The sequence below is a fragment of the Stegostoma tigrinum genome, chromosome 15 (genome assembly GCF_030684315.1).
Source record: "Stegostoma tigrinum isolate sSteTig4 chromosome 15, sSteTig4.hap1, whole genome shotgun sequence".
NCBI lineage: Eukaryota > Metazoa > Chordata > Chondrichthyes > Orectolobiformes > Stegostomatidae > Stegostoma > Stegostoma tigrinum.
The window spans coordinates 14,557,304-14,579,517 of record NC_081368.1 but is presented as its reverse complement, the minus strand read 5'-3'; the positions used below and the strand labels follow the sequence as shown (position 1 = coordinate 14,579,517).

Below are 22,214 nucleotides of genomic sequence, written 5' to 3'. Positions count from 1 at the left end.
GAAAGATTTCAAGAACAGCCAACGTACTAACTTCTGTTGGTTTAGGGAAGTGTTGGAGGTAGGAATGGGGGGGGGGGAGCGTGGCGGTGGTGTGGGCAAGCTGGAGTGCAAGGACACCTGGGTTCAATTACACCCGTGGGTAACTGTCTGTGTGGAGTTTGCACATTCTCCCCGTGTCTGCGTGGGTTTCCTCTCACAGTCCAGAGATGTGCAGGCTATGTCGATTGGCCACGCTAAATTACCTGTAGTTCAGGGATGTGTAGATTAGGTTGCAGGGGGAAGTGTCTGGGTGTTCAGTGTGGACTTGTTGGGCCGAAGGGCCTGTTTCCACATTGTAGAGATTCTATGATGAACTAACCTAGGGAGCAATAATATAAAAATGGAGACCTACAATAACAACAAAGTGCTGACGAAAATCTGGCAGCAATAAAAGTTTCAGATCCATGAGAACTGTTCTTTGGAAATCTGATCTGGAGTCAGAATATCTGGGCTCAGAATCGCCAGCCTCTTTAACTGTACATCCCAGGAGGCCACTGAAATAGTGCAGATTGGAACAGGAGCAGGGACCATCTTTGCTGGTTTCATGTTTGTGTGAAGGGAATTAAGAGATGTACAGCTCAGAAACAGACCTTTCAGTCCAACTCAGCCGTGCCAACCAGACATCTTAAATCAATCAAGTCCCATTTGTCAGCATTTGGCCCATGTCCCTCTAAACCCTGAAGAAGTCTTAGTGGACTTGATACAGGAACTCCTTTCCTTTCTCAAACGCTACAAGATCTGCAGAGTTTCTCCTGCACCTTTTGTTAATGTCCAGTGGACAGCAAAATGACCGGTCCAGGAAGGATGGACTGTCCAGCTGCTTGCTGTGACCTGGAATTGCTGAGTGAGATGTATGGAAATGTGCCAGTGCCATCTTCAGACTGCACATGAATTGGCAATGGAGGAAGGAACAGTGTATTCCCTTCTCTTGTCTGTCTGCCTCTCTGTGTGTGTCTCTCTCTCTCTCTGTCTGCCTCAACCCAGCCCCTCCACCACCACTATCACCGCCAGTCACCCCGCACAATTCCATGGGAAATTTCTGCAGTTGTTGGAATGGAGCAGAAGTTTGGTGGAAAATATACTTGGAAACTTTTCAACTTGCAGGTCATGTACTGGCCTGAATTTGTACATCTGATTTCATCAGTGTTAAATGATTGGCACCTCTTAATAAACAGTTCCTCCTGTCTGATCCACCTGGGCTATGGATTTGGGGAATACGTTCTGAAGCCATTTGCTAAATTCCGTTCCTTTCCAGTACGTGATGGTAGTTTTGTAATTGATCCAAGTGCTCAGCAACACAGTACAGCTGAAGAAATAGTAGGAACTGCTGATGCTGGAGAATCTGAGATAACGTGGTGTGAAGCTGGATGAACACAGCAGGCCAAGCAGCATCTGAAGAGCAGGAAAGTTTGACGTTTCGGGACGAGGCCCTTCTTCTGAAGAAGGGTCTCGACCCGAAACGTCAAACTTTCCTGCTCTTCTGATGCTGCTTGGCCTGCTGCGTTCATCCAGCTTCACATCGTGTTATCACAGTACAGCTGAACTTTTATTGGGTTCTGGGGTGCTCAAAGAAATGAATGTTTGACTGTCTCATACCTATCAAGAGATGCTCAGGAAGCATCTGCAGTGAAGGGTACTCTCCACCATCTTCCCGACAATGCAGGATGAATAATGTGGTTTCTCCAGACCTGACCAGGTTTGTTTAATAACAAGAACAGAAGTTGCTCGAAAAGCCCAGCAGGTCTGGCAGCGTCAGTGAAGAACACATCAGAGTTAATGTTTTGCATCTGGTCACCCAACTCTGTTCTGAGGAAGGGTCACTGGACCCGAAACGTTAACTCTTGATTTTTTTTCCCCTCACAGATGCTGCCAGACCTGCTGAGCTTTTCCAGCAACTTCTGTTCTTGTTCCTGATTTACAGCATCCACAGTTCTTCAGGTTTTTTTATGCACTGTCTAGCTGTTGAAGAGTGGTAACATCATCACCTGCAGATTTCCCTCCAAGTCTCAAACCATCCTGACTTGTAACCCTATTGCTGTTCCTTCAGTGTCACAGGGTCCTATTCCTGGGAGTCTGTTTGTAACACACTGAGTGTCCCCAGTGACTGCAACACTACAAGAATGGAGCTCATCATCACCTTCTCGAGGGCAGTTAGGGATGGGCAATGTATGCTGGACTAGCAAGTGATGTCCAAATCCCAAGATGTGGACTGTGTGTAAATATGCTTCCTGTACATTAATGATCAGCCAAATATGAATCAGAAGAGTGAACATATAAGGCCCAAATATGCTGAGTTTAACAATTTCAGATTTTATTTGACAGTAACAACTTCATAAAAAGATAGGTCGTGAGTAATGGGGTTGGAGTGAGCACAGTGTTTTAGGCTGGCTGAATTTCTTCCACACTCGAATTTTTACCTGGAATTGTGGTGGCGGCAGATTGATCTCTACTGTTCGGAGGGCACTGGGTATACAAAATCAGAAATTGCTGGAAAAATCTCAGCAGCTCTGGCAGCATCTGTGGGGAGAAAGCAGAGTCAATGTTTCAGGTCCAGTGACCCTTCCTCAGAACATGGTCCACTGTTCTGAGGAAGGGTCACTGGACCTGAAATGTTCATTCTGCTTCCTCTCCACAGATGCTGCCAGACCTGCTGAGTTTTTCCAGCAGTTTCTGATTGCCACCATCCTCGGTTATTTGGAACTGTATATATGCTTGCAGGAAAGAAAGGTGCAGGGCTGTGAGGAGAAAACGGGGGGAGTGGAGCTAATCACAATAGCCTCCTGCAAGATTAACTAGAATTATGGCACTTTTGATAGGGTTTGTCAGGATAGATTTATCAGATTTTTAGATTTCATGTAGCAGCCTTTTTGAGATGATACAATTGCCTGTGCTGCTTTCATCAGCACCCCTGCATCCAGTAAATAATGAACATCACATTATTGTTCCATTGGTGTATTTGAACTGAAATCACTTAGTCTCCACATGACTGTTTGATGCATCTCTTTTCAGTTTTGAGCCCTATTCTCCTCAACTGACTTACCTATTGGATAAATGCCAATTTAAAATAATGTGTTCAAGCTTTATCAGTTAATCTTCAAACCAGATATCCCGATGCTTCCACTCAGTTGTTCAGAATTGTTTCTCTGATCAGAACAAATGACCACAATCACCCTCCCCACCTCTTGGAAACCTCCATCGGTCATTTGCCTCTCCGAAGTTTCGAGCGGCTTCAAGGCCCATTGCTGTGAGCCAGCACCACTCTTGAGCTTCTGCAAAGCAACAGCCAAATGCATTTGGGTGACAGTCTCCTTGTGTTTTTCTCTTGACAGTTGCCGATCCACCAGACTTACAAGGAGCTTCTCGGTGTCCGGGCTGAGCTGCAGAAGAAGGTCGAGGAGCTTCAGCGTGAGGTCAGCAACATGGCAGTGTCATCTTCCTCCGAACGAGCTTCGCCCACACATTCAGTGTCACCTGTGCAGACAACAGTGTGAATCCACCAACCATCCTCCCTGCCATGCTTCTTTGCTGGTACCTGAGTCACTGAAGTTACGACTGCAACATGTATATGGGAGCTGTAAATACGGCTGATTCTGTATATAAATGTGCACGAGTGTGCAATATTTTGCAGTGTACTTTTAGGTTTTTGTAAACCTGTGAGGATATCTCTGTTGCGCAACTGCTTTATTCTGATTTTGAGACCTATGGTGGAAGGGTAAATCTGAGTGCCACTGTGTAACTGGCCTAAAATTTAGTGCCAATCCATGAATTAGCCAGAAAGGTCTGGGGAGGAGGGTTTGGAGGCAAAGGCAGATGGATCTGATGGATTTGCCCAGGCAAAGGACCAGAGTGCCAAGTTTCCTTTGTAGTCTGCTCAAATGACTCAACTTTCACCTCTGTCCCTCCCACAACACAAACCACTTTATTGGCCATAATCAGCTGGAACCTGTGACTTGGGGTTGGTAGGTGGATATCCTATCATAATCCAGAGAAATCAGTTCGATTTTTGTCTTTTCTTTTGTAGACAACTTGACGATTGCTATTTTAACTTCTTCTCGTTAATAGAATATGTATATTTTTATGGCTGTATCCCCATCACTAAATTTATCATTGCAAATGAATGTAAACACTTTGCAGAAGTTTCCCCTGTGGGTTTCTGAAGCCTTGGGAAGCTGTGTATTCATAGTTTTTTAAGATTTAGCGTTTGACAAAATCAGCAGCAATATCCTCATCCATGAGATGCACAAAATTGAAATGTCATTGCGTCTGGAACATAACAGAGTTAGTAAACTTCTTTTCCTCACAACTTCATCTCCCTTTCAAGTGTGTGGGGGCGTTTTCTGTGTCGGGGAAGAGGGGTTGCACGTTTCCATGCTGAGGGGGAATTCTGCCATCAAAACATTGAGCCTGTTTTGTGCCAGGAGTGCTGTAGTATAGCAGACAACTCAAATTATTTCTAAGAATGAAGAGAACAAAAATTTTACAAAACAAGCTTTGCAAAAATCATAAGAGAAGCTGCAAATTTCCTGAAACCAGGACTGCCTTTCATTTGTACAAAGAGGAAGGTGTCCTTTTGTATCTTTGCAGAATTTGAGCACCAGGTTAAAAGTCTGATGTAATGCGTTTCTCATTCCAATTATTTATCAAATCATACAACATTTCGCAGATGTGTCCCTTCTACTTTTACAAAAATGCAGGTTTCAGTCATTACATGCATTATTTTCATGGCATTTCTACAGGGTTATGCCTTTTTTTCAGTACTTAAAAAGTAGTTTTGGTTTTAAAAAAACAGAGGCATTGCATGTTTTAACCATTGACCCAAATGGCCTTTACAAGTGTTATCTAAAAAGGCCAAAGGATTCAACTTCTGTCCATGTCTTTGTAGAATTAATGTATTTGGGATGAACATCTGAGGTTTGGCTTTGAATAGACCAAAGCTGAATTTCATTTGGATTTTTGGTGGGAGCATGCATGTTTTCAGTATTCCAGACTGATCATTTTTAAGTTTTACCTGGACCTAGAAACTTAACAGTGAGCATAATTAGATAGTGGCCCATGTCTGGATTGCCCTCCAATTAGCAAATACTGAAAGTGGCTGCAAGTCTGGAATAGTAACACCTCATCATGTTCTGTAGCAATTCCAAGTGCTAATTTTGAATTTTCTGTAGATTTTCATCTTCTCCTGTCTGTGTTTTCTGTCAAAGAGCTCTAGCAATCCCACTGCCAGTGTTGCTACCAATGGACAAATCTCTGAGGCAGATAAGCAATTCTTTAAACCACAACGCAATGTATTAATTTACAAGCAAAAGCATTTTACTTTGGTGAGTATTTGGCATGTACATAGAGGGTGTTTGCCTAATGCATTACATTTTAATATATGCTGTGAGGCCCTATCTGCCCTCTCAGGTCATTGCAAAATATTCCATGGTACTTCTTGAAGAACAAGAGACTTCGCTCCAATGTCCTGGCCAATGTTAATTACTCAATGTGCATCACTGAAACAGACTCATCGTTGTTTGTGGGAACTTGCTGTGTGCGCACTGGCTGTTTGACTATACTATGACAGTGACTACTCTTCAAATTTATTTCATTGGCTGTAAAGTGCTTTGAAACATTGCAGAGATGTGAAAGATGCATAAAAAGGCGAGTTTCATTAATTATCTGAACACAGTGACTTATTGGCACTCAATAGTGAACAGTTTAACTTGTAGCTTCAGAAGTGATATCACACCCTTAAAAAAGGAGCAAAATTAATCATTTGATGAAAAAAAAGCCATCTTTATTAAGTTGTTTTTCTAAAAAAAAAATCTGTCAACGCCGTAGCTTTATCAGTTTAGGGGACCTGTCTGTCAGATGGTTTATTTGGTGGATATGTCTGGCACATGCAGTGCCCATAGAGGACTGCAGGGCATGGTGCAAAATGAGGTTGACAAAGTTTGATGATGACAGTGAGGGGTTAGTGGAGAAACAGTGGATGGAGAGCACTTCCGTAAGGGAGGGATGTGATTGATGGAATAGCATGGGTGAGATGATAGAAATGTTTAAGTACAACAAAATGGCAGTGTGATTGATTATTTGGTTCAGCTTATTATTGAAAAAACTGTTAAATTGTGGCAAGAATTAAATTCACTTCATTTGAATGAAATGTTTTTGGAATAAACTGTCAGCTGAATTAAAAGAATACATTGGTTTTAATTCAATAGATGAAGATTATGATGACAGTATAGAAACTCTACAGTCAGGACTAACTTCAGTGCATTTGCCACCACACAAACATTGACCCGAAGATGGATCAACTACAGTGTCATGACAAAACCTGAATCCTGAACAAGGACTTTGTCAGGGAATAAGATTGGTAGTTAAGCTTTTTTTTTGTGATGGTTGAGGTTGTATTTATAACAAGTAGACTTCAAAGAAATAACAGGGTTTTCCCAGAAAGATACTGAGCTCATCAGATGAAAACCTGCCTTTTCAATTTGGGAGCAAACATTCCCAATTTTGCTTTCACCTGCAAGATGGAACAACAGGCAGACCTTAGACAAAAAACTTGTGTTTTATATTCCTCCGTTTTTTTTTCACATTGGCACAACTTTGTGTAGTTATTTTTTTCCTCAGACAACACTTCTGATTCTGTGAAAAAGTAGAAATCCTGTATTTAAAGAAGTAATGTTCCAATAAAGATATTTGTTTGTGGAAGTTTCGTGGGTCTCTTTGCTAGTTTGTAATGAAGACCAAGTAGAAGCTGAGTTAATGTACAAGTTTATTCAGAGCTTTCAATTTGGTTACAGTTCAATTATTGAGTCACTGAGGTACAAACTTTAACTGATTTTGATGCTGAACATGGTTTACTATGTCACACCTCCTCTGGAATTATGAGACCGCTAATTCTAACCAAAATGTCATCATTTATTAGAAAGATCAAATCTAGAACTGGTTTATTAACATTAGCTTACAGAAAACAAAATCACACAAAAGCCTTGGGAATATTTTTGCAGTGCTTTTACTCTTGGTTATGCATTTAATAGTTGATTACCCATTCCTTCTAAAATCTTGCTGCATTTGCTTTATTCAGTGTCATATTTTATTGCATTTTTGGAAAGTTGTACCTTTGTGCATCACAACACATCATTTTTGACTCTAGCCGATCTTTGCTTTTGACCAATTTCATTAGAACTCACCCAACTACACACATGAAAATAACAGATAAATTCTAAGGGTTCAGTTATAGCTTCATTCATGAGCTGACACTGCATAAATGTTCCACTTTGCTTTGCTGCTGATGTATTTCCGACGGAGGATTATTTCTCATTCTTGTATAAGTTAACCAGCAGATTTATGGCATGACTGAAACTACTGGAAACTACAATCGAAACAAGTCAACATTTAGAAGGTAACACTAACCATATAACATGGGCATTTTATGGAAAGTAGCTGTTTTCTCTTGATATTTAAAAGCCACGTAAAGGAAGAAAAATCTGTGGAATAAACTTCAAATCAAACATGGGCCAAGCACCATGTTTTTCCTTCAGCCTATTTACTTGCAATCCAGCTCTCATACTGTCTGGTTATAACCTCAAGGGGGCACAAACACACACACTTCCACCTGTGAGATGCCTTGAAGAGACCACAATGCTCAGTGTCGTGCTCATTTTTGAGATTTGGTTTGCACTTTCCTTAGTCAAGTCTTGTATTTAGGATACAATATCAACTCACATTTCTTGGTTTCCTTTAAGCGAGACACTTTACAGGAGAACTTGTAAAATGAAATTTGGCACAAATCTGCATAGGTTTTAAGGACAGGTAACCAAAATGGCAAAAGGCAAGTTTTAAGGAGTGTCATAAAAGAGGATGTAAATGGAGAGTTCTGAGGAAAGGTCACTGGACCCAAAATGTTAACTCTGATTTTTTTTTCTTCACAGGTGCTACCAGACCCACTGAGCTTTTCCAGCAACTTTGTTTTTGTTCCTGATGTAAAAAGAGAGGTTTAGATAGGGAAAACGAGACGATTAGGATCCAGACAGTTCAAAGGATGGCTGTCAACAAGGGAGTGATGAAAATCAGTGTCCTGCAAGGGAGCTGGAGTTGTACACAGGCGGAGGATTGTCATTTTTGGTGTTTCTTCTTTGGACACAACTTAAAAGTTGCACCTGAATTTGGGCCTATCTGCCTGATGTCAAGTTGTGCCTAAATCTACAATTTCATTAAGTTACACCCAAAATAAAAATAGAATTGGCAAATCCACAGAAGCATTTTTTTTGGAAATACTTGATGCTGAACATCAGAGCAATTGCAGACAAAGTCTCGCTGACGTGAGAGGGTGGTGGAAGACAGGGGAGCGGGGCATCCCTGGAGGTGCGACCCCTATGAATGGATTGTCAATCATGCGCATGGTGCTGTATCTCTCCCAAGCAGAACATCTGATTCGCTTATCAGCGAATGAAAACTAAAAACATTTCTTATATATTTGTTATGCATGTTAAAGACATGTACGTATATGATTTATTGCAAATATTCTCAATGGTTTCTTGCATTTTATGACTAATTATAGTCAGCCTATTAAAGTTCCATATTCAGAACTATCCCTGTTGATGTGGGCACACGTGTTCAGAAACACACTTGATCACATCACAAAGATTGGTACAGCATGGAAACAGGCCCTTTAGTCCAACTCAATTTCCCCTGTATTGACTGGGTCACCCAGAGTGTACAAGGCCCGGATGGGACAGAATTTGTCAAATGTGTATAGGAAAGTTTCCTAAATCAATATGTAGAGGATCCTACTCTGGACGGCACCACACTGGACCTCCTCTTACGAAACTAGGTCAGGCAAGTGACTGAAGTATCAGACAGAGAGCACTTTGGGTTCAGTGACCATAACTTTCTTAGTTTTAACATAATTATGGAAAAAGATAGACGGGTCCACAGGTTAAGATGCTGAACTGGAGCAGGGCCAATTTTGGGGCTATCGGGCATGATCTAGCAGAGGTGTACTGGTTGAGTCTGTTTGAAGGAAAAGGAATGACTGGCAAATGGGAGGCTTTTAAAGCTGTGATATCAAGTGTGTGGGGATAGTATGTCCCTATTAGGGTAAAGGGTAAAGCTGAAAGGTTTAGGGATCTCTGGCTGACAAGGGATTTTGAGGCTTTGGTCAGGAAAAAGAAGGCATACGTTGGATTTAAGCTATGCCTACAAAAAATGTAGGAGTGTACTTGAGGGAAATCAGAAGAGCAAAAAGTGGGTATGAGATGGATCTGGCAGGTAAGGTTAAAAGGGTGGCTGTTAGAGAATAGGTCCCCTTAAAGATTAGTAACGGCCATCTATTTGGGGCCACAGGAGATGGGGGAGATTTTTAATGAATATTTCTCCCCAGTGTTTACTAAGGAGACAATCATTGATACTAAGGAAATAAGGGAAACAAGTGGAGATGTTTTGGACTGCAGACACATTACCAGAGAGGACGTGTTTGCAGTCTTAAAGTGCATTAAGGTTGATAAATCCCCTGGGGCTGATCAAGTTCATCCTTGGACATTGTGGGAGACGAGGGAAGAAATTGCAGAGGCCCTTGCAGAGATTTTTGCTTCATCTTGAGCCGCTGGTGAAGTTCCGGACGACTAGAGGGTGGCTAATGTTGTTCCATTGTTTATGAAGGTAGCAAAGACAAGCCAGGGAACCTGACATCAGTGGTAGACAAGTTATTGGAGAGGATACTGAGGGACAGGATTAACTAATGTTTGGAAAGTCAAGGTATGATTTAGGATAATCAGCACAGATTTGTGCATGGGAAGTCATGACTAACAAATCTTCTAGTAGAGTTTTTCGAAGCGGTAGCCAAGAGGATAGATGAGGGTGAGGCCAGTGGATATTGACTATCTGGACTTTTAACTTTGATAAGGTCCTGCATGGCAGCCTAGTCATGAAGATTAGGTGGCATGGGATCCAGGGAGAGCTAGCTAATTAGATTCAAAAGACTAAAGGTGTGCCACAGGAGTCAGTGCTGGGACCTTTTGTTATTTACATAAGTGATCTGGATGTGAATGTACAAGGCATGATTACTAAGTTTGTGGATGATACAAGATTAGGAGCTTTCGTTGATAACAAAGAAGGTTATCAAAAAAAGGGGGATCTTGATCAGATGGGGAAGTGGGCTGAAGATTGGTAAATGCAGTTCGATACAGACAACTGTCAGGTGTTGCACTTTATACAAGTCCTACCTTGATTTGACTTTCCAGTAAAGGGTAAGGTCCCGAGGAGTGTTGTTGAACAGACGGACCTGGGAGTACAAGTGTATTGTTTGTTGAAAGAAGCGTCACAAATGGATAGGGTGGTGAAGAAGGCATTTAGTATGCTGGCCTTCATTGGTTGAAGCATTGAGTATAGGAGTTGGGACGTTGTGTTACAGTTGTATCAGTCATTGGAATTTTATACACAGTTCGGTCACCCTGCTATAGGAAAAGGATAGTTAAACTGGAAAGTGTGCAAAGAAGATTTATGATGTTGCCAGGACTAGTAGGCCTGAGTTATAGGGAGACTTTGGCCAGGATAGGAGTTCATTCCTTGGAATGTAGGAGAATGAGGGGTGATCTTTTTGAGGTGTATAAAATCATGAGGGGCATAGATAGGAATGTATGCATATAGTCTTTTTATTCCCCAGGGACAGGCAATAGAATACTAGAGGGCATAGGTTTAAGGAGAGAGGTTTAAGAAGGATTTGAAGGGCAGCTTCTTCATGTGGAGAGTGGTGTGTATTTGGAATGGGCTGCCTGAGAAAGTGGCCGAGGCAACAATAGCAACGTTTAAAAAAACATTTGGATAGGTACATGGATGGGAAGGGTTTGGGGGGATATGGACCAAATGTGGGCAACTGGAACTAGCTGAGAGGGCATAATGGTCAGCATGGACCAGGTTGGGCCATAGGACTTGTTTCCAATCTATATGACTCTATGACTCATCAATGCTTACCAGATATCTTAAACTGATCTCGTCCCATTTGCCTGCACGAGGGCAATCTCCCTCCAAACACTTCCTACTCATTTAGATTGGATTCCCTACAGTGTGGAAACAGGCCCTTCTGCCCAACAAGTCCACACCACCCCTTGAAGCACCCCACCCAGACTCCTCCCCCTATAACCCACACACCCCTGAACACTACGTGCGATTTAGCATGGCCAATCCACCGTGCCTACACATCTTTGGACTGTGGGAGGAAACCGGAGCACCTGGAGGAAACCCACGCAGACACAGGGAGAATGTGCAAACTCCCCACAGACAGTCGCCCGAGGCTGGAACTGAACCTAGGTCCCTGGCGCTGTGACGCTACAGTGCTAACCACTGAGCCACCATGCCACCTTTTACTGGATGCCTTTTAAATTTTGTAACTCTGGCCTGAATTAAGTGATCAACTCAAACTTAATTCAGCTCTGCAAAATATTCCTGTTTCTCTGTACATTCCCCAGATCTCAGCAACAACTTACTGACTGTGTGAAGGTGGCCAGTTATTGGGGAGCAGCCCCATGGAATTGGATCTCAAATCTTTAGAGCATTGACAGTAGCCTGTATGAGCAAAAGTGGTTTCACAATGAGAGATAACAGCACCATTTTCAGTTGCCACTTAATCAATCAGTTAAAAACTCACTGGTTTGGTTATAGTTCTGGTTTTGAAGAGTAAAATCATTGGCACCTTCTGGATCTTTCGATTTGGCTGAAAATTATAGTAGGCAGTCCCTGGTCTTTTCTATTTACTTGGTGGTTTTGGTGAACCTGCTGAATTGGCATCTAGAGCCTCCCCATTGTAAATTCTACAGATACTTAGGACAGCACTGTTACAACAGTTTATCTCATAGCCCCTGGATGAGGAATAGGGTTAGGGTGAATCTGTTTTCGTTCCTGACGATTGGGCTTAGCTGTAAATTTAGATTTTTGACAGACAAGTCTCCTTCCACTCACTGTTAATACAAAACATACGAGTGAGTAATGGCTATCAGAGTGAGGTACTGGAAACCACGCTGGAAGGGGGTAAGATGATTGGAAAATGGAGTTAGTAAACCTGGGCACAGACGTGATGCCACATTAATACAAGTGGCTTCCTAGTGTGACAGCGACTAATTAACTATAGAGTTTGGAAACAGACCCTTCGGTCCTATTCCCACAGAGTTCATCCAAGCACTGGGCAACTGGCATTTGTTACACATCTCGCAAGATTTTAGGCACTAACTTGTATTTGGCAATTAACAACTTGGCTGCATTCCTGGCTGTATATTCCCAGTGAGTAAGGGTCAGGCAGTGACAGAGATGAATGGGAGATTAAAAGCCATTTTTCCCAGAATTGACTGAAACATTGTACTTCGACAGGCCGCTGTCATTCTCAAATTGAAAACAGCTGCTGCTGCCGCCTCACATAAACAAGAGCAAAGATTGCACACAGTATTTTGTAGGCACTGCTTAAATATGGCACCCAGATGGCCAATGACGCTGAAGAGTTACTCTGCTTGCAGTGGTGTCAGATCTTGAGGATTTTGCACACTTGACATTCTGTCCACAATAAGACACTTTCTCTCTGTTTGCTGTGTGTGCTAGTGACAGTATTATACAATGCTGCAAATGAGATAGCAATGTGACAGGGAGTGTTTACAGATGCTACACTAACATCATTCCTGTAAATGCTTATTGCTACCAGTCCCACAGACAGCATCAAGCCTAACAGTCAGTGTAATAGGCAAGTTTTTAAGCGTTCCCATATTCCAACTGGAGTATCTGAAACAGATGTCGTCCATGCAACAGCTGCAAGATTGACTTCCATTGTTTATTAGTGGGAAGCTAAGATCTTATAGAGAAGGCTATTTTTTTCAGAAAGGCCATTTTCAGAGCTAAAGGATATAGAAACAAAAAAGTCACCTTCTAAAAGTAAAATCATTATTTTTACAATGAAAGCCATCAAACTTACTGCAAAACAAAAACTGCAGAGGCTGGAAAACAAACAAACACAGAGAATGTTAGAGAAACTCAGCAGACCTGACTGCAGGTGTGGATAGAGAAACAGAGTTAATGTTTTGATTCTAGTGTAACTACTTCTGGACTTGCTGTATAGTGGTGGCCATCGCCTCGTGTTGCTGATGGGTAGTCAGCCTTTGCAGAACAGCTGCCAGCCTGGTCTATGTCAAGATATCAGGTCATTGTAACTGCTAACATTGAAGTGCCGTTGGAACAACTTGTACATTTCTAACCATTGACCAGGTTTGGGCTGTTTCTCTTGCCGAAGGTAATAAATGATGTTGATGAAAAAGAATCTAAAGATGTGCTGAAGTACCACAATGAAAAGTGACTATTAAAAATTTGTTTCTGGTGTAAAGACTTTTCTGCATCCAACAAAACACAAGGGACACAGATGAGATGCTGCAGGACATGTTAAATAGTTTTGCTGTGTTCCTCCTCTGTGTTGTTTACGGCCTTAGCTGTGGACGTCAGCTACAGGCACTGATCAAGGCAAGGTGTCTAAGCAGTAGCAGAGACTCGTGGAGTTAGATGCTGATTGCAATCTTAAAATAAAATTACAGAAGACAACAGCCTCTTCGAAAAATGCCGTCACTGTGTAAAATTTGAAGCAATATTACAGGCGGAGATTACTGGTAGGCAATTAGATAACATTAGCTAACACAAACCTTGTATCCAAGGCAACAATATGTAATTTTCAGATCGTCTGCCCATCCTTTCACAATTCCCAACAACACAATTTGTAAAGTTTTGTTACCAATGAACAGGATGGACTGATTTGATTATTTGACATGATGACAATATTTGCTTGTTAAAAGTAGGAATACTGTATTTAAGTTTTCCACAGACTCGGTTTTTAATGTCCCAACATCATGTTTATATTCTAACTGCTTTCTCCAGAATATCTGAGAGCACTACATCAATTAAAGGAGAAAAGTACGGTTTTGCTCAGTTGCAGTTATTCAACTATGTTATGTTTTTATAAAGAAACAGTCTCATTTGTACCTTTATGTAGAGGAAATGGGCAAGGACACACTGCTGAACCAAACATAATGCATTCTTCATTCTACAACCATCTTTGGTAATAGACAGAACTAGCCAAGGCTATTCGCCAGAATGGTACCAAACAGATCCACCTGCACCCACCCCCTAGTCAAACACTTCAAATATTAAACTTCATTTTTTTTCTTTAAGCACCATGAAAAGAATCTCTGAACTACATGCTTTGCCCAAGTAACAACTTTCAGTGAATGACTCACGTCCAAGGCAAATACTTTGACTTCATCCATTACTTGCTTGTAGGATCTGAGCCAAATGTTGAACCAAACAGCTGACCTATTCTAACAATTGCACCATACTGAATTGAACACACACTTAAAAAGGGTCAGTCTAAAGTTCTAAAGAATCACCCTCCATTATATAACCATTTTGTCTGAAATAAAGTTAAAACCAATTTAAGCTGAAGTTGGCGTCAAGGCAAAGGATGTGATGTTCAGTGCCCAATCTAGACTTGATGGATGTTGTGTGCAGGGGGCTTCTCTGACTGTGCTTGCAGGAGGCTCCGTTCAGCTGCAGGAAGATTCAGACAAACCACCGCCATAGATGTTAGGAAGAAAACACACAGAGACAGAGATTATTTGAAACAGGATGGGTAGGCAGTGTACTTTCACCAAGGTCATCGAAGAAACCCAAGATAAAAACAAAGTCAGCAGACACTCGTTCTCAGAGCCTATTATATACTCAAGCCAGATCTCCAGCAGACATTTAACAAAAAAAAACAAGAACTGCAGCTGCTGGAAATCAGAAACCAGAATAGAAATTGCTGGAGAAACTCAGCAGGTCTGGCAGCACCTGTGGAAGAAAGCAAAGTTAACGGTTCAGGTACACAGTTCTGAAGAAGGGTCACTGAGCTTGAAACATTAACTCTGCATTTTCTCTCTACAGATGCTGCCAGACCTGCTGAGTTTCTCCAGCAATTTGTTTTTGTCTGGAACGGACTGCTCTGGACCATTTCCTCCGTCTCTGCCATTTTCTCCATTCCCCGAGCTCGTAGGAATTGCTGCTGACAGTCTGTTTACGCTGGGTCATGGCAATCTCACCAAACAATATTGGAAAGGTTCACAAAGGTCAGACAATGCTACCTGAACACTGACTGGTGCCATTGAGGTTCCTCCATCAACTAGTCAGCCTAGTGCTTCTAGTACTCTATTCATAGCTGTACAAAGCTGCTCATTTATCCCGAGTCAACTCACCTGTCTTCAAATGAGTAAACCTCTCTGAACCTCTTCCCCCAGCTGTTACTTTGCATTATTACCTTCAAACAGAGTAGGGAACCCAGTTTCCTTCTGCGACTAAAAATGTTCCTTGTGCCAGTCCTGTGTATAATTATTCGCCTTGACACATCAACACTGATTCTTTGAGTGATTTCATTTTTAAATTTTCTCAATCTGCTGCTACAGCATCAAGTATTTGTTTGTACTTATTTTTTAGGTTCTGAATGATGTTGTCTGCAGGGGCAGCTTCAACTTAATTGTGGAAAATCTTTGTAAAATAGCAGTATATGTCTCATTGATATCCTAACAGTCACCCAGGGTTTTGATAAACATATTGTCTCTCAGCGCAGAAGTCCTGTAGTGGTTTACACCAAAACCTTCGTCCTGTGATGCAATCTTCTAAAACACAACTGCACGTTTTCTGAAGAAGGATCTAGGCTCGAAACGTCAGCTTTCCTGCTCCTATGATGCTGCTTGGCCTGCTGTGTTCATCCAGCTCTACACTTTGTTATCTCTGCACATTCATAAGAAGCTTTAAGGATTCAATAATCCCACCCCAAACTCAATGTATTAAAGACAACTGGTGCTGAATTAGGGTTTCAAGTGCAGGGAAGTTCTGATAACCAAATCTCTCAGCTGAACTAATTAACTGTGATAAGGAATTGAGTAATTTAGTATCAAGGTAAAAGGCAAGGATTCGACACGAGGAATAAATTCTTGGGACATGAGCAAAGCTGGGCCTGTTTATAATTAAACTGCATCTTAACAAATAATAGTTGGAGCACGATTTTCACTCATTGACACAGCTAGCAGAACATGACAGTGTGAGACAGTAATGTGAGTCAACTGGAAAAACCACACTCAACCAATATTTACAAAGTAAAGACTGGGGCTGGTTCATCGAGGCAGCCTTGAGATACTGTTACAAGACAGTCAAACCAGTCAAAGCTTGAAAGAGAAGAAAACAGCAAAGCGGAAAAGATGGATTATCATAAGCTTGAAAATAAAAAGATGGGCATGCAGAACAGATTCCAGGACCTGAAGGTGATCGGAGGGTGAGAGAAACTTCCAACAAACTCTTCATAGGCTGAATGAGCAGTGTTCAGATGAACCCTGTAAGTAGTCAGTAATTTTATTATAATAGTTGTATTATCCATCTAGTTACATGTTAAATGAAGTGGGACATTGGAAATTTAATAGCATGCATACAATTTCATTGGAGTGAAGTTCATTGTTAGTGCATGTTCCAATAGCAGGGAATTATTGAGGTTTATGGTCTATGAAAAATAACATCTGTTTCTCCTGCGTGTAGTACTTTCTGTCGTTTCGACTGAAAATGACAAATGCTAAACCTGAAACTTGTTGCTGTTTAAAAATTCCCATCAAATTAGTTAGAAGTGCTTGTGCCAGTGTCTTGCCTGGTAAATTGTTCACCAGAACCTTGTGAAATGGGGAAGACGCACTGTCCAATTCACAAGTGGCCGATGAAAAGAGGAAGTCAATGTGAACACTGCTCTAGGGTATTAGAACAAATGTTTATGCTTGGCATTTTTCTGCCGACTACTTTAAGGCTGGCATTAGACATTTCATTATAAATGAAAGGAGGACATTACTGTTCATATGTCAATACCAGCAGCAACAATGTCGTGGTGATGTTTGCCAACATAGGTGGGTAGTACTGGAACTCATTGTGGCTAGGACAGATGGAAGAAGTTGAGACTGCTCTCTTCAGAGAGAAGAAGGCTGAGAGGAGGTCTGATGGAGGTTTTCAAAATCGTGAGCAGGCTGGATAGAGTAGTTTGGGAGACGACGTTCCTGCTCATTAAAGAATGAGACGGCATAGATTTAAAGTGATGCGCATAAGAAGGAAAAAGATAATCTTTTTCACACAGCAAGGAGGTAGGGTATGGAATGTCCTGCCTGGAGTGTGGTGGGGATAGGTTCAATTGGGACATTCATGAGGGCATTGGGTTGATGCAGGGATGTGGGGCAAAGACCAGAGATTGGCACTAAATAATAGAACCAGGGCAGGCATGATGGGCCGAATGGCCTCCTCCCATGCCTCTAATAATTTGGAGACCCTGGCGATACCGTTCCAATTTAGGCACAATTTGGAAAGGAGCCCATTCATCAAACCCAGTGAGATTTTAATCAGGGCTGTGGCTGGGACATGGTTCCCCATTGAGGGGCTCAGGGAGGAAACATTCAAATAAATTCAATAAATGAAGGACTAATTCTTTCACTGAGTAAAATGGCAAAAACCTGAGGATATGTGTGTGCTGTAAGGGATGGTGCAGAGAGCAAACAGAAACAAAACTGGAGCCAAAACAAAAATCAGCTAATTTCTTTTAAAGAGAACATGCCCCCTCACAGGAAGTAAACAAGTTAGACATTTATTTGGTGCTGGCTTTTTATATAAAAGAACAAATGATGGGAAGGCATTTAATAAGTAAATAAATGATATTTACAGAAGGATAGACACTCACCTTGAGGTTCAGACATTGCTCCTGCTTCAGCATTTTCTCCTTTTACGTATTGTTGATTAAGACTCCCTGTGGAGTTAAAGGTGCAACAGAAAGGGAATATGACAGGTTCCAAATTCACAACGAACACAAAGCTAACACTTAGAGTCATACAGCATGGAAACAGATCCTTCGGTCCAACTGTTGACTGTGTTTGTAAACTAAGCTAGTCCTACCTGCTTGCATTTGGCCTATATTCCTCCAAACAGTTCCTATTCATGTACTTATCCAAATGTTTTAAACATTGTAACTATACTTGCATTCACCACTTCCCCTGGCAGTTCATTCCACATACAAGCCATTCTATGTAAAGTGTTGCCCCTCATGTCCTATTTAAATCTTTCTCTTCTCACCTTAAAAATATGTTCCCTAGTTTTGAACTCTCCCACCCCATGGAAGTGATATTTGCTATTCATTTTATCCATTGCCCTCACAATTTTATAAATCTCTCTAAGGTCATCCCTCAACCTTGTACACACCAGTGAAAAACGTTCCAGCCTATTTTTATCGCTCAAACCCTCCATTTCCGGCAACATCCTGGTAAATCTTTTCTGAACCCTCATTTAATAATATCCTTTCTATAACAGGGCAACCAGAACTGGCCATGTTACTCCAGAAGAGGCCTCACCAACTTTCTGTACAACCTCAACATGACATCCCAACTCCTATACTCAAAGGTCTGAGCAATGAAGGCAAGCGTGCTAAACGGCTTCGTAATCAACCTGTCTACCTGTGACTCAAATTTGAAAGAACTATCTACCTGAACCTCTAAGTCTCTCTGATCAACAACACTGCCCACAGCCCTACCAGTAATTGTATTAATCCTGCTTGTTTGTTTTACCAAAATGCAATACCTCGTATTTATCCAAATTCAACATCATCTACATTCCCCAGCCCATTGACCCAACTGTTCAAGATCTCATTGTAATCTTATCTAACCTTCTTTAATGTCCACTCCACCAACAATTTTGGTGACATTAGCAAACTTACTAACCATGCCTCCTATATTCTCAGCTCAAATCATTTATAAATGACAAACAAAAGTGGACCCAGTACCAAACCCTGTTGAATGCCACTGGTAACAGGCTTCAAGTCTGAAAGACAACGTTCCACCACCAACTTATCTCCTAACATATTGACAATTCTGAATCCAGTTGGCAAGCTCATCCTGAATCCCACTGAGCTAATTTTACTAATTAGTCTACCATTTGGAACCTTAGAAGGCTTTACTAAAGTCCAAGTAAATGAAGTCTACCGCTTTGCCCTCATGCAACAAAGTCAGCGCTAAGTGAATTCTAATAACAAGTGAATTTATCAAAGTCCATTCCATTCCTTGCTCCACAAAAGTTTCTACTAAATGGTACAGAACGTACCATTGATGACTTGAGAACTTTCTGGTTACAATGCTAATTTGTATGTCTGTTACAGAACCTAAATTTAGCATCAAATCTACGCGAATGGAGGTTAATGATTAACGATCCCTTTATATTGTACAGATAGAGGCAAATCCGTTTGCATTGGTCTTTGAGCTGTGGAGCCCGTCTCATTCATATTATACAGACAATTCCAGAGATGACCCATTTTTTTCCACAGGGCTCCATTTTGCACAGTTTGCTGCGTTGAATCTTTCCTTGGAACAGAAAGCAACGTGTGCAGAAGCCACAGGTGCTGACTTGGTTGTGCTGCTGTTTTAAGCCTCAAGCACAGCTGTCTTTACTGAATTTGCAGCATTAGTAAAGTGCCATCATGAGGTTTAAATGCTGGCACATTGAAGTCTACTGTCTTTGACACTTTTGTTGATGAACCTACCTTGGTTTTATTTGCCCTTATTATCTTTAACAGTGACATTAGGAAGTTGAAGCAGGCTAGATTTGCCTGGCTGGACAGTCATAATGGATTCCCCACTTGCGTCTCTAGTGTGAATGTTATGATAGGTTAATGATGAAAGTACAGGTAGTTGTCCTACGGTGTGATATATGCATCCTTGTGTGACTTTCTATAGTTTTCTAGAGAAAATCGTGTTATATTGAGATCACTACACCTGTATAGCAGAATGTTCACATTATCGAAACAGCATCCACTATTCATCAATTGCGTTACAGACAATTTGTGTTAACAACACAAGCGTTATAGCAAAGCTACCCATACTGGACTTAGCAAGTTCAAGTTTCAGTATGGCCACATCATGAGATTTGAATTCAATAAAATCTGCACGAGCACCAGGAGGGGAAAGAAATGGTCAAAGCAGTTTTGTCTTCTTGAGCAGCTTATTAATACACTTAGCGACAACATCCAATTCACACCCAGCCTAGCCCTCGTGACTGCAGCCTGACTCAATGCCCATGGGCAATCAATGATTGGCATTAAATGCACTTCACTCTCATCCCAAGAACTAATAGGAGGTACAGTCAGAATAAGTTCTTGGGAAATTCTTTTTCTTCCGTTTCTTACATGATGAAGGTCTAAACACAGAGCTCTGCAATATCACTAACTTAGGCAACAACTAGAATTCATTAAGTGGAGCAGGGATTAACACTTGATCACTTTATACTGTTTTATGATTTCAACTGAGGAGAACAAAGTTATGGAATATTAAGACAGTGGGGCTGTTCTGTATTCCCTTTACATGCATCCCATTTTTAAGACCACATTTTAGTAAAACACTTTCTGCATGCTTGCCTTCTGTGGCTATACAATGTAAGCAGGGAAAAATAACTTCAATGAGGTGAATACAAGCCAATATAAGGACGGAAAAAGAGCAGGATCAACAGCGGGAGTACTTTTAAAAAAATTAAAGGCATGCTACTACACTGTAAAAATAGCAATATAAATAGAAAATGCAGAACATGCTTAAAGGTATTCCACACTGAAATGAGAATGAGCATTTTAGTATTTCAGGTGGAATCCTTTTGATGTGGGCTCCCATTTACTTGCTCCATTAGATTTGAGAGAGCAAGATTTCAAGCTGAACCTCATTTGTCAACCCTGTTTCATTAATTCCGGCAGCAGTCAATCAATAAGATCATAAGTTGATAAGATGTAAGAATAGAAATAGGCCATTCAGCCCATCAAGTTCGCTCCACAATCAAATGAGATCATGACTAATTTGATAATCCGCAACTCCCTTTTGTCTTTTCCTGTAACCCTCAATTCCCATACAGATTAAAAATCTGTCTCAACCTTCAATACACTTAATGACCCAGCCTCGGTGGCTCTCTGCAGTAAATAGTTCCACAGATTTATTATCCTCAGAAGAAACGTCTCTTCATCTCTAAATGTGTGACCCGTTATTCTGAGACAATATCTTCCGTTCCATTTGCTAAGTTTATGCCACTCATTGAACCTTTCGATGTCCCTCTGTAGAACCACCACTGGCTTTCCCACCTACTCTTGAAGCACCCGCAAACCCAGTGATGGTACACACACACTCCTTATTCAAGTCCCTAATACATATTGACAATTGTGGACCAGCACCAATTTCTGTCATTCTCCACAGGTTGCTGTCCAAAAAATTATTTCCGCTTCCTGTTCCATTTCAATTTAGTCCCAACCTCTTTCTCTACTCATTCGTCTTCTACTTATTGCTCCTGGTGGCCAGTGCTTACAACTTGTTCTTTTAATTGGCAAAAGGCAAGTTTTGCTGGAGACAATAAGTAAAAAGCTGGTCTCTAATAAAACAAAATCTGGGTTCTTGGAGGATCCTGTGGTCTAATGTGCTAAAACTATGGACGTACCCTTGAAAATCTGTCGGCCATTTACTATTAAATTCAACCTGATGGATATCGGTTTGTCCAATGTGCAGGACACTGAACATGGGAACTCTGCCACATTTTAAATGGCTGGTGTATCAAAGGATCCATGTCTACATGCTTAAGGAGTTCTAGTTGCAATGCAAGTTATAACCAGTGGGTAGCAGTGTGAGATCAGCTCGAGACATAAATTCAAGATGATTTCACAATATAACAAAGTGTGGAGCTGGATGAACACAGCAGGCCAAGCAGCATCTCAGGAGCACAAAAGCTGACATTTCAGGCCTAGACCCTTCATCTATGGTTTCACAACAGGCCATTTAAGACTGAGCTGAAGATGAACTTCTTCTCTCAGATGGTGGTGAGCCTTTGGAATTCTGCAACCCAGAGGGTTGTGGAAGCTGAGTCTTTGCATTTGTTCAAGGTAGAGATTGGCAGGTTTCTGGATATAAGCTCTTGAAGAGTCATCTGGACTCGAAATGTTAGCTTGCTCTCTCCATGGATGCTGTCTGACCTGCTGTGATCTCCAACATTTGTTGTTGTCAGCACAGATTCCAGCCTCTGCAGTAATTTGTTCTTACCAGACCTTAGGGCTGCTCTCTCATTAGGGAGAGCAGAGACTGCTAGTGGTGCAGGTGAGGGGAGAG

The 22,214-nt window shown here is 41.4% G+C and overlaps 2 protein-coding genes across 17 annotated transcripts in view; one reads left to right on the top strand and one right to left on the bottom strand.

The window, feature by feature from the left end:
• The window catches only part of mtmr1b (myotubularin related protein 1b), a 96,477-nt gene extending 85,611 nt beyond the window's left edge, over nt 1-10,866 (top strand). For 8 of the 10 annotated variants that reach the window (XM_059651345.1, XM_059651343.1, XM_059651340.1 and 5 more), the window contains one exon: nt 3,369-6,736. In XM_059651345.1, the coding sequence (XP_059507328.1) occupies nt 3,369-3,530 (162 nt within the window). In that variant the 3' untranslated portion in view covers nt 3,531-6,736. Of the gene's footprint in view, nt 1-3,368; nt 6,737-7,955 lie in introns of those variants that run through there. The other 2 variants (XM_059651339.1, XM_059651338.1) reach the window with 2 other exon arrangements.
• cd99l2 (CD99 molecule-like 2) overlaps nt 6,784-22,214 on the bottom strand; it is a 169,571-nt gene continuing 154,140 nt past the window's right edge. For 5 of the 7 annotated variants that reach the window (XM_059651348.1, XM_059651347.1, XM_048544487.2 and 2 more), the window contains 2 exons: nt 17,783-17,848; nt 6,784-14,592 (listed from right to left, as the gene is read on the bottom strand). In XM_059651348.1, the coding sequence (XP_059507331.1) occupies nt 14,528-14,592; nt 17,783-17,848 (131 nt within the window). In that variant the 3' untranslated portion in view covers nt 6,784-14,527. The other 2 variants (XM_059651349.1, XM_048544488.2) reach the window with 1 other exon arrangement.